The sequence below is a fragment of the Martes martes genome (genome assembly GCF_963455335.1).
Source record: "Martes martes genome assembly, chromosome: 1".
Classification (NCBI taxonomy): domain Eukaryota; kingdom Metazoa; phylum Chordata; class Mammalia; order Carnivora; family Mustelidae; genus Martes; species Martes martes.
In genome coordinates, this window is record NC_137888.1 from 65,183,083 (window position 1) to 65,196,037 (window position 12,955).

At 38.3% G+C, this 12,955-nt stretch overlaps 1 protein-coding gene across 1 annotated transcript in view; it reads left to right on the forward strand.

The window, feature by feature from the left end:
- CFAP91 (cilia and flagella associated protein 91) overlaps nucleotides 1-12,955 on the forward strand; it is a gene marked incomplete at its 3' end in the record, with an annotated part of 127,579 nt that overhangs the window by 51,025 nt on the left and 63,599 nt on the right. Inside the window, 2 exon segments of the mRNA XM_080800349.1 lie at nucleotides 6,833-7,010; nucleotides 10,506-10,663. Coding sequence (XP_080656475.1) covers nucleotides 6,833-7,010; nucleotides 10,506-10,663 — 336 coding nt within the window.

The window sequence follows — 12,955 nt, forward strand, 5'->3', positions numbered from 1 at the left end:
GTGGTTACCTTTAGGTCTATATGTAACATCTTATGCATGTAGCAGTCTATATTAGGTTGATGGCCACTTAAGTTTGAACCCATTCTAAAAGCACTAAATTTTTATTCCTATCCCCTGCCATATTTTAGGTATATGGTGTTACACTTTATGTCCTTTTATTTTGTGATTCCCTTGACTGATTTTTATAGATATACTTTATTTTACTGGTTTTGTGCTTCCTACTTTTCTTACTCCTGCTTATGGTCTTTCCTTTCCACTCACAGAGTCTCCATTAACATTTCACGTAAGGCTGGTTTAGTGGTCATGAATTCCCCCAACTTCTGTCTCCCTGGCAAACTTTTTCTCTCTCCTATTCTGAGTGATAGCTTTGTTGGATAGAGTATTCTTGGTTACATATTTTTCTCTTTCAGCACTTTGAATATATCATGCCACTCTCTTCTGGCCTACAGTGTTTCTGCTGAAAAATCAGCTTGTTGTCTTACAGGGTATTTCTTGTATATAACTACTTTTTTTTCTTGCTGCTTTAAAAATTCTTTACCACTACTTTCTGCTGTTTTAATTACCATGTGCTTTGGTGTGGACCTCCTTGAGTTGATTTTGTTGGGGGCATTTTGTGCCTCCTGAATCTGGATTTCTGTTTCCCTCTCCAGATTTGGAGAGTTTTCAGCTATTATTTCTTCAAATAAAATTTTCTTCCCCCCACCCTTTTCTCTTTTTCTTGGATCTTTATAATGCAAGTGTTATTACACTTGATGGTGTTGTTGAGTTTCCTTAATGTATCTTCATTTTTATTATTCTTTTTTCTCTCCTTTTCAGCTTGATTGCTTTCCATTACTCTGTCCTCCAGTCACTGAAATGTTCATCTCCTTCCTCTAGTGTACTATTTATTCCTCTCCAGTGTATTTTTAACTTCAGCTACTGAGTTCTTCATTTCTGATTGGGTCTTTTTTATGTTTTCTCTCTTTGTTGTGTGTCTCACTGAGTCCTTCACTCTTTTCTCCATTTCAGTGAGTATGTTTATGATGATTACTTTAAATTCCCTACCAAGCATATTGCTTATCTCCATTTCATTTAGATTTCTTATGATTTTTCCCTGTCCTTGTTATGATTTTCTCCTGTACTTTCATTTGGGACATATTCTTCTGTATCCTCATTTTGTCTAATTCTCTGTATCTGTTTCTATGTGTTATGAAAGTCAGCTACATCTGCTCTTGAAAGTCATGGATGTATGAAGAGGTGGTCCTGTAGTGCCTTGCATTACAATGTCCCCTTTTCACCAGACCCTGGAATTTCAGGGGTGTCTTCTGTGCATGTTCTTTGTGCCCTACTGTTGTGGCTGAGTTGTGTTTACCTTCAGTCTAGTCATCTGCAAAAGCTCTTTGCCTGTTGTGGGCAGGGTTTGGTTCCCATGTTTTAATTTTGCCAGTCTGGGATTGCCTTGAGCTTGAGTTGAGTCAGACCAGGGGTTTGCCAGAGCTTCAGTAGCACTGAACAGCAAGGTGTTCTTCCTGTATTGTCCCTTGAGATAGTTTTGTTGGTGAGTGGGACCAGCAGTTAGTTCAGAAATCTGCCCCCAGCCCACTGCTATGTGTGGTTGGACTGGTATGTGTGGTTATCTTCCCCTCTCCTTGGGACAGGAATTGCTTGGAGTGGTGGTGGCCCATTTTTGGGCTGCTTGCATAATGCCAGCCTTGGATGGACTTTTGCCAAGATGGTTCCACAGGAGACATGGGATCAGAGTTAGTAGTGTCAGCAAGGTCTGTCAGTATGTACAGAGGTGACCTGCAGCTGCCTGGGACAACTCTGCTGAGGCCAGCTTGGTTGGAGAGGGCAGATCTGCAGAAGACTCTGGGGCAGGGTGTGCTATTAGAAAGGTCGGTGGTGGTTATTCCTGCTGTGCTGATTCTGGCAGTTGTCCATATATCTACACTGGAGGGTGGGGGTGGGAAATGGCCCCTGCCAACTTCTTTTTTCCTCGAGGAGTCTCCCAAAGATCTCTGCCCCTCCAGCACAAACTCTGAGATAGTAAATAAACCCCCCTCTTGTATATCCCAGATGCTTATCAAATTTCTGCTTCTAAGTTGAATCTCAGTGGGGCTGTTTTGTGTGCTATCTCTTTACGGGTAGGGGCTCAGTTTTCTCTCATCCTCCACTCTCCCAGAGCTGAGCCCACTGATTTTTTTTTTTTAAGTTCCAAGTGCTAAGCCATACTGATTTTAAGAGATGGCGAAGCCAGGCCCCTCTGCCTTTCAAAGCCAAATGTTACGGGGATTCCTCTTTCTGGTGCCTATCCCCTGTGCCTGGGGTACCTGGAATGGGTTCTGTCCTCTTTGTACTCACTGCATTCTTCCTTTTGGTGGACAGTCCTCCAGGTCTGTTTGGCTCCCACTATGTCTTTGCCTTTCCTACCCTCCTTAGTGTGGCCTCTTTTCAACATATAGGTGTGGAGTCTGTTCTTCCAGTCTTTGTTTTTTGTTTTTTGTTTTTCTGGTTATTTACACTAGTTGCATCTGTTGGATGAGACAAGCCTAGGATCTTCCTGTTCTGCCATCTCCCCACAAGTCCTTCCTCTACATTTTTAATGTAGTGATGATTAGGATGTGTTCCTGGCATTTAGCACATGGGATGGGGCTTGGGAGGTAGGCTGGCATGGATACTAAATATCCTATCCTGCACTCAGCAGTCCCATATAAGAAATAATTGTTTGCTCAGTGTGGCAGTGATATCACTGATTGAGTGATGCTGACTTTTTGATTGAGAAATGCTGACTCAGTGCAGTAAGAGAGAAAAATTCAGGTATAAGGATTAGAAATAAAAAGCAAAACTATACTTGTAGACAATTTACTCATTTAGAAAATTAAATGAAATTACAAATTATCAGAACAAAGAACGTGAGTTGAAGGTAGGTGATAGGGAATTGACATACAAAGATCAATAGCTTTCCTATATATGAGCTATGTCTATAAATATATAAGATTATACTTGAAAATATAATCTTAAAGCAACAAATAACAACCTAAGAAAGTCACTTAACAAAAACATGTGTATAGCATTATGGAGAAAAATATAAAGTGTTCCTTAAGCATGTGAACAAAGATTTGATAAAAAGAGGAGCATACCATGTTTATAAATGGGAAGACTCCTGCTTGAATAAATAAATATTATTACTCCCCTAAACATTTTATACCTTCAAGCAATGCTAATCCAAATCCCTATTTCCAGTATAACTGTGTATATGTAAGTCAGTATCTTTGCTCTTCTCTTCCCAGAAAGCACACAAAAGCAATAAGCACAACACAATTCCCACAAGGTACATTTCAGTGAAACTACAAAAAAAAAAAAAAAATCTGTGAATGACTACTAAGATTTGTTAGGACTACAAAAAGCAACTGAGATTAGGCAGAAACAATGTGGGAGGGAGTAAGGAAGCATGGGCTGTGGGAGAGCAGCTGGGGAATCTCAGAAGGCTTGAGGAAAATTCTGGGAGGCAAGTTTGGCAATATCCAGAAAAATTTAAAGTGATTATATTTTATGATCTAGCTTCTAGACTTTAGGTACTTCTAAGGATCCTAGAGAAATTTTCATATGGACATAATGAGACCAGTACAAGGATGTTTTTTGCAGCATTACTATGTGTATTCAAAAATTGAAGCAATCTAAAACATCAATTTTTAGAAGATAGCTTAAATTCTGGTTGAGTCCTACAGTGGAAGAATGAAATTAGATCTCTTTGTATCAGTGTGACTAATGTCCCCAAGACAAAATTGAGTAAAAAAGCAAGTTGCTGAGTGATACTTACAGTAAAATATCATGTATGTAAAAATTTAAAAAAAGACCAGTGTTATATTTTTACTTATGTATAGTTCATTTTTTCCTAGCTTTATTGAGATATAATTGACATATCATATAAGTTTAAGGCATACCATGTGATGATTTTATATATATATATTTTACAAAATGATTGCCACAATTACTTAACACACCTATCACCTCACATAGTACCTTTTTTTTTTTTTTTGGTATGTGTGGTGAGAACATTTAAGGTCTACCCTCTTGTCAGCTTTCAAGTATACAGTATAGTATTTTTAACTATAGTCATTATGCTGTATGTTAGATATCCAGAACTTATTCATCATGTAAATATAAGTTTGTACCCTTTGACCGCTTTCACCCATTTCTCCCACTTCCTTGCCCCTGGCAATCACCAGTCTACTCTCTGTTTCTATGAATTCAGTTTTTTTTAGATTCCAGATGTAAGTGAGATCATACAATTTTTGTTTTTTTCTGTCTGATTTTACTTAGCATTAATGCCCTCAAGTTTAATTCATGTTTTCACAAGTGGCAGGATTTCCTTTTTGTATGGCTGAATTTTATATATTTTATATTACATATAATAATAAAATTTATCACATTAATTATAGTCAGTATTATATTAAATATTACATATATGATAAATTTTGTTATATCACATAGTAATCATATTTAATGTAATGTTAATTATATTTAATGTTATATAGGAATTATATACATTTATATCACTTTTTTACATAGTCATGTGTTGATGAACACTTAAGTTGTTTCCATGTCTTAGCTACTGTAAATAATGCTACAATGAACATAGTGGGGTACAGATATCTCTTTGAGATAGTAATTTCATTTCCTTCAGATATATACCCAGAAGTGGAATTGCTGAATCATATGGTACCTCTATTTTTAATTTTTTGAGTAAGCTCCGTACTGTTTTTGATAGTGACTATAGCAATTATATTCCTGCCAACAGTGTACTAGGGTTCCCTTTTCTCTATATCCTTGCCAGCATTTGTTATCTCTTGTCTTTTTTAAAACAACTATCCTAACAGCTTTGAAGTAATATCTTCTTGTGTTTTTATTTTGTAGTTCTCTGTTAATTAGTGATATTGGGCACCCTCCATGTTCCTGCTGGCATTTGTATATCTTCTTTGGAAGAATGTCTATTCAGGTCCTTTGTCCATTTTTAAATCACATTGTTTTGGTTTTTTGATTTGTAGTAGTTCCTAATGTATTTAGGATATTAACCCCTTACCAGATGTATGGTTTGAAAATATTTTCTTCCACCGTATAGGTTGCCATTTCATTCCGTTGCTTATTTCTTTTGCTGTGCAGAAGGTTTTTAGTTTGATGCAGTCTCATTTTTGTTTATTTTTGCTTTTGTCATTTGTGCTTTTGGTGCCATATACAAAAAACTATTGCCAAGACCAATATCAAGAAGCTTTCTCCCTGTGCTTTCTTCTAGAAGTTTTACATTTAAGTATTTAATCCATTTCAAGTCAATTTTTGTGATTGATATAAGTTAGGGATTCAGTTTCACTCTTTTACATGTAAATATCCAATTTTTCCAGCCCAACTTACTGAGGAAAATATCTTTCCCCCATTGAGTATTCTTGGCTCCCTTGTCAAGTATAAGTTGACTATATTTGGGTTTATTTCTGGGCTCTTGATTCTGTTTCATTGGTCATGGTCAGGTCAGATCATGACCTGAGCCGAAGACAGAGGCTTAACCCACTGAGCCACCCAGATGTCCCTGTTTTTTCTATTTCTGTAAAAAGTGTCTTTGAATCTTACTAGGAATTGTACTGAATCTGTGTATGGCTTTGGGTAGTATGTATATTTTAACAAATTAATTCTTCCAATCCATGAACATGGGATATTTTTCCCTTTACTTTTGTCATCTTCAATTTCTTTCATCAGTATTTCATAGTTTTTTAGTGCATAGATCTTTTACCTCCTTGGTTAAATTTATTCCTATTATTATTATTATTATTATTTTAAGATTTTATTTATTTGAGAGAGAGAGCATGCACAAGTAGGGTGGGGAGGGTCAGAAGAAGCAGGAGAAGCAGCCTCCCCATTGAGTTAGGAGCCTGAGGAGGGGTTCAATTCCAGACCCCTGGGATCATCACCTGAGCTGAAGGCAGATGCTTAACTGACTGAACCACCCAGGTGCCCCCCCATTTTATTATTTTTTATTCTATTATAAATGGGATTGTGTTCTTTATTTTTTAGGTAGTTCATTGTTAATATATAAAAATACAACTGATTTTTGTATGTTGATTTTGTATCCTGCAACTTTACTGAATTCATTTGTTAGTTCTAACCATTTTTTATAGTCTTTATAGTTTTCTATATATAAGGTCATGTTATCAGTAACAGAGACCATTCACCTCTCCCTTTTCAGTTTGGTTGGCTTTTGTTTCTTCTTTGCCTGATCGCTCTGGGTAGGACTTCTAGTACTATATTGAATAGGAGTGATAAGAATAGGCTCTTGTTTTGTCCCTGATCTTAAAGAAAAAGCTTTCAACTTCACTGTTGAGTATGATGTTAGCTATGGGCTTGTCTATAGAGTTCATTTTTGTTTCATTTCTCTAATAGAGAGGGAGTATAGAGTAGTAGATAAGACCACAAAAGTCAGATTGCCAGGTTCAAATCCTGATTTCTATCACTTACCAGCTGTGACCTTCTTTAAGTAACTGATATTTCCTTGCATTTCAAAATACTGATTTGTCTGATATAGGGCATTCCAAGGTATGATTATTTAGTAGTCAGATAATATTCTTCAAATACTGTCTAGCATTTTATGTGCAACTAAAATGTCTTCTGGCCGAATAAGTAACAAGAGGGAGTACAAGGCACAGATAAGCTATGAGGCACACCAGGAAGATTTTTCCTAATATCATTTTGTCTTGTCATCACCCTTGAAGTTCAAGAGAACAGGAACTGAAAGGGAGTAAATGAAATACTGAAACATGCATGAGGCTGTCCATATGCTTCTAAGGTGCTTTGCTTCATCATCCAGGTCGAGGGCTCCCAGCAGGACAAGCTGAGGTTGAGATGATAGAACGTGCCCGGGAGAAGCGTGCTTGGGAAGCCACTCTTCCAAGTCTGAGTGACTCCTTCCAGTTTGAGAAGAGGAGGAGGATGATGAATGCGATGGAGAGGAAGGAGTGGGCCTTCAGAGAGCAGGAGATTGAAAAGTAAGTTCTAGATTACCCAAATATCTGCACCTGAGCTGTTGGCGTAATGTAAATACTTTTTATCTGTAAAACATTTTCCCAAATGTATGAGTGTAAAAGCAACCTGCCACCTATAGAGATAGAAAGTTGGGTTTCTGGTTCTTTTGGGAATAATAGCTCTATAATTTTCTTCCTAACAATATAAAAATGTATAATGCCTTCTTCATATGTAAAGTTTTAAGTATGGAACACATGTTTGAACAATTCCTCAAAACATCTGTGATTCTTCTCTTCCCTTTTCTCTTTAAAGAAAATCTAAAATCTAGACTATCACAGAATCCCATTGAAATGCCTTTTGTTTTTTTAAAGATTTTAAAAATTTATTTGACAGAGTGAGCACAAGCAGGGGGAGCAGCAGAGGGAGCTGCAGGGGGGAAAGGGAGAAGCAGGCTTTCCACTGAGCAGGGAGCCCGATGTGGGGCTCGATTCCAGGACCCTGGGATCATGACCTGAGCTGAAGGTGTCTGAACCACTCAGGTGCCCCTGAAATGTTTTTCTTTTTAAAATTTTTTAAACTGTAGTTCATTAACATACAGTGTGATACTGGTTTCAGGAGTAGAAATCAGTGCTTCATCACTTACATATAACACCCAGTGCTCATCACAAGTGCCCTCCTTAATCCCCATCACCTATCTTGCCCATCCCCACCCACTTTCCTGCATCAACCCTCAGTTTGTTCTCCATTGGTAAAAGTCTCTCTCCTTTTTCTTCCCCTTCCCATATGTTCATCTATTTTGTTTCTTAAATTCTACATATGAGTGAAATCCTATGGTATTTGCCTTTCTCTGACTTCCTTCACTCAACATAACATACTCTAGCTCCATCTACTTTGTTACAAATGGCAACATTTCATTATTTTTTTATAGCTGAGTAATTTCCTATTGTGTGTGTGTGTCTGTGTGTGTGTATGCCACATCTTTACCATTCCTCATGAGTCTTTTGAACTGACCCTTTCTGTTCATTCCCAGAGCCACCCTCTCTGGGGATATCTTCATATCCATCAGCCTCCTAGCTAATCCTCTTATTCCCCCTGCTACTGGATTTGCAGTCAGGACGCCTTGGGTTCTAGTCACAGCCCATGGGGCATTTTCGATTTAAAAGACAAATTGTGGAATTCCTCAATTAAGAGATGAGCTCACAGTGCACAAATAACAATATTCTGTGGTACTTCTGGTTTTCAGTTATTTATCTAATGTATTTGCAGTAATAAGGCTGTCTTTGGAATGTGTGGAAAGGATGAAAACCCCCAAATTACAACTCCCTAACAATAAAGAAAGGAAAGGAAGGGAACTTGATAAGGTTGTCGTTTGTCCTAGGCTGAACTGAGGCACTTCACTGCTCATAGCGATGCCACTACAGCCCCTGACGGTGCGCTTACACAAAAGAAAGTTAAGAACCAGAGTCTCAGTGTGGTTCTGAATTCAAAATATGTTTCTCTTTTTACAGTACCTTCTATTAACCCTGAATCCAGACTGTGTGATGTTTTGGTAAAAACTTGCAATTAAAGAATGCAAAGGTGTTAGGTATTGGGTGCCCAATCCTGTCTGTAGAAAATTAAATTTATTGCTGCAATTTGGAGAGGTATAGTCTTATCAGAAGGGCATTAAAAACATTTAAAATGTTTCCGGGTAGTTCTGTTTGGGGTAGGTGGAGATTTGGGATAAGTTATTGTGAGAAGCTAGCCTCTGAGCTGGGTGTTGAAGGGTGAGTAAGAAGCCATCAGTTAGATAATATTAGTGATGATGATGATGATGATGATGATATTTACAGAGCAGTTACAGTTACAGAGTGCTTACTATGTGTTGGAGCCATGTTCCAAGCCAGTAGTCCTCAAATTGTGGTCCACAAACCAGCAGCATCAGCATTACCTGGGAATTTGTTAGAAATCCAGATTTTCGGGCACCATGAGGACTCCAGATTATCTGATGCATGCTCAAGTTTGGGAACTACTGTTCTACCATGTTGTATGTATTAACTCATTTAATGCTCATGACAATCTTATGGGATAGAAATTGTTATGTCCATTTTATGACTAAAGGAATTGAGGTTCAGTGATGAATTTGAGAATGAACCTAGGATTTCTAACTTCAGACAGAAAGGTGACTCTTGGTTTGTCGCTTATTTTTAAAAACACCTGTTTCTCCATATTTTTCGCTTTTCACTACTTCGCCACTCTCCCTTGTATGTTTGCTTTGAGAAGCTCCCCCAGTATGACATGTTAGCTCTGTCTCTAGTCATTTGAGTTGAACTTTCCTCTACTGAGGCCTCACTTTTCCCTTGTGTATGTAGCAAATCTCAATCCTTGTTTATTCTCAAGACTAGAGTTCATGGCTCCTGTAAGGAAGACTTCCCCACCTTCCTGGATCCACTGGGGATAGCACTAGACATAGAGGCTCTGTCATTTCTTCTCCCACATTCTTCATTCTTCTGGTCTGGTATTTATCTTCTTGTGCTATAAAATGCTAGTTGATATGCCCACTCCAATAGAACCATGCTTCTTGAGAGAAGGTGTTTTATTTTGTTCATCATTGTTTGTTTCCTGCCTGGCATATGGTGAGCACTTCATAAATATTTGACAAATGAGTGGCTGAATAAATTACTCTATGAATTTTTAAGTAAGAGTAAAATGTTCAAATGTCTATTTTAGGAAGGAAAATCTTGACAGCTGTCTGGAGCAAGATTAGAAGGAGAGACTAGATTAGCAACTAGAATCGAAGTTAGGAGAGGGATGATAAAAACATGAGCTAAGGGATGGATGTAAGAAGTGTTTTAGAAGAGGAATTGTTAGGGGAGGGAAGAAGATGTAAGAAAGGGTAGGTTTCTGCTGGAACAAAATGAGTGGGGTTTGTTTGAGGTTGTCAGGGGCTAGCTGAAAATTCCAAGTAGACAGGAATTCTGGCTCAGAAACACCTGGTCCAGAGGTAGAGATTTTGAAGTCATGTGTACATGGTTGTATACACATGAGCAAGGTAGCTAGCTCTAGGAGAACAAGATATAGGTGAGGGGAAGGGAAACAAAGATTGATTGGGTATCTATATGTGCCAGACACTGGCATTTTCACATTTATTCCTTAAAATAGCATGCTGCTTCATTTTCTCTTCACTCGTATTACTTAACTCCCCGGCCAATACTTATGGACCCAGAACTGTGCACAAACATCTTATTGTTCTTTTAGGCCCATCTGCCTAGAGAGCCCTTTTATTTGACTGGCATACTCTTCTTCGCCTTTCAGAACTACGCCCATACATATTCCTTTTAGAGAGAGACTCACTATTGAGTTGCCTCCCCCAAACAGCCAATCCATTTGTCATACTTTTGCCAGAGCAGTCTTTTTAAATACATGAATGTGATACTAGCCCCAAGAGAACATCCTGTTTATGGCAGGTGTTTCCCTTCTCTCTAGTAGAACACTCTGAGATACCAAATAGGTCTTTATGTTTGGTGATTTACTTAAAGACTTCAGGAGATTCGCCTGGAAATTCTAAAAGAGCTGCTGAGAAAACGTGATGAGAATCAAAACGAAGTGAACATGAAGCACGTGAATGCCCGGTGGTCTCAACTGCAGGAAGCAAAGGAGGCAAAATTGGCACGGATTCAGCACACACATGTCTCAGGTAATGGTGTCATATGAACAGTGAAGAGAATGGGAGGGTTGGCTTTGCTTTGAATCTTTGAGCAAACCTGATTTAGATACAATTCTTTCGAGTCCTAATGTTATTAAATAAGTGAAGGAGATGAATTATTTCTCAAAAGTAGAAGAGTGGAAGAAAACTCCTCACTGAGAAAACCAAGTATTGATGTTCTAACAGGCAGTCCAGCTATTAACATTATGGAATGAGTGTGTGTGTGTGGTGGGGGTAAGTGTAAGGGGTTGGCCTTCCCATATTCATGGATTGAAGTCCTGGATAGGGAGCCCTATTTCTCAGTCTTTTTTTATTATTGCTTTTAAATGAGACATTTAATCATCGTTTTTCCTGCTCACTCCCTGCCATGAAATTTTAATACCATGGATATACTGTATATCTGTTTGCGTACTATATCTGTACATATAAAAAGAGCAGTCCGTGGATGATTAAGAATGACTATATCAAAATTTTAAATTAAAATTAAAAAAGGGGCATCTGCATGGCTCAGTTGGTTAAGTGTCCAACTCGATTTCGGCTCAGGTCATGATCTCAGGGTCGGGAGATCAAGCCCCACGTTGGGCTCCTCACTGGGCATGGGGCCTACTAAATCTTCTCTCTCACCCTCTCCCTCTGTCCCTCGCCACCCCTCATCTCTGTCTCTCTCCCTCTCAAAAAAAAAATTAATAAAAATAAGGATTAAAGGGGCACCTGGGTGGCTCAGTGGGTTAGAGCCTCTGCCTTTGGCTCAGGTCATGATCCCGGGGTCCTGGGATCGAGCCCCGCATCGGGTTCTCTGCTCGGTGGGGAGCCTGCTTCCTTCTCTCTCTCTGCCTGCTTTTCTGCCTACCTGTGATCTCTGTCAAATAAATAAATAAAATCTTTAAAAAAATAATAATAAGGATTAAAAATTTTAACTCAGTATTTAACTTTATAGTTTTGTTTGCTTAGGAACTTTTAATGTAATTTACTTTTAAAATTGTAATATTTCAATTACATGTGCAAATTAGCAATTTCTATGCCTAATAGAATAATCACAATATTTAAAAAACCAAATTTGTTGTTTTTCTATAAAAGTAGAACAATTATAAAAATTCCTTAAAATTAAAAAAAATCCTTAAAATTATTCTCAGTGAACTTAACTTTTAAAGTTGTCTTGATGTGAGAAAATAACTTTTAACTAGATGCTAGGTATGCATTTAGATATTGTCAACTGTTTCTTTTCAGTACTTCACAATAATAACGATGGGTTGACTAGCTTGTCTATTGTATTCTATTCTATTCTAAAGTCCTCCTGTCCCTCTCTCCCACCCTCTGGGATCGGTCACCTTCCAAAAAACTACCTGCACACATAACTTTGTTTTAGGCTCTGCCTTTGAGGGAACCAAGGCTAAGACATTACTCATATGTCACTTCTTCTTCAGTGAGGCCTTCAAGGACACCCCTCCCCCATAAATTAGGTGCCTGTTATCTGCTCTCACTTATATGCCCCTGAACTTATTTTGTGTGTGAGAAGATAACTTTTAACTAGCTGTTAAGTATGCAGTCAGATATTTTCAACACTATTTCTCTTCAGTACTTGATCTCACTAATGATGAGCTGACTAACTTTTGTAGATAAATAACAAACTGAAGGTTGCTGGAGGGGAGGGGTAGAGGGACGGGGTAACTGGGTGATGAGTATTAAGGAGGGCACTTGTAATGAGCACCGTGCGTTAGATGCAACTGATGAATCACTGACCTCTACTCTGAAACTAATAAAAAAAGATAAATAACAAAATATAAACTATTTTTATTTAATTCTCAAACCCCATGTCACACACAGAAGTGTCGAGAATCAAACATAAATGCCCACAAGGCAGCAGTAGTACATGCAGCCGCCTCTTACAGTAAGACTTTGCCGTCCCACAGTATGGGTTTGCACTCATCCTGAGTGCACAGTGTGGAGCCCTGGGGGTGGATCTGTGATAGGTGGAGAGGTAGCACAACTCCTCAGCTGAGTAAACTCCCAGTGTGCACAGCTGAGCCTTTTCCATCTGACGGCCAGACAGTTCTGAAAGCTCTAAGCTGGGATATATTGTGTTTTATTCTGTTGTTAGCCAAGGTGGAAGGAGATTATTGAAGAACCTGTTGTCTTCCTTCCCTGGCAGTTATTTTCCCAGGAGAAAATAATGCTCCAGAACTCCACTGACCATGTCTTTCTTGGTTACTTTGAGTTTGTTTCATTAGCTTGACAAAACTCTTCCTGAGTTTTTGTAAGTAAGTTTTTGTAAGCTCTTACCTC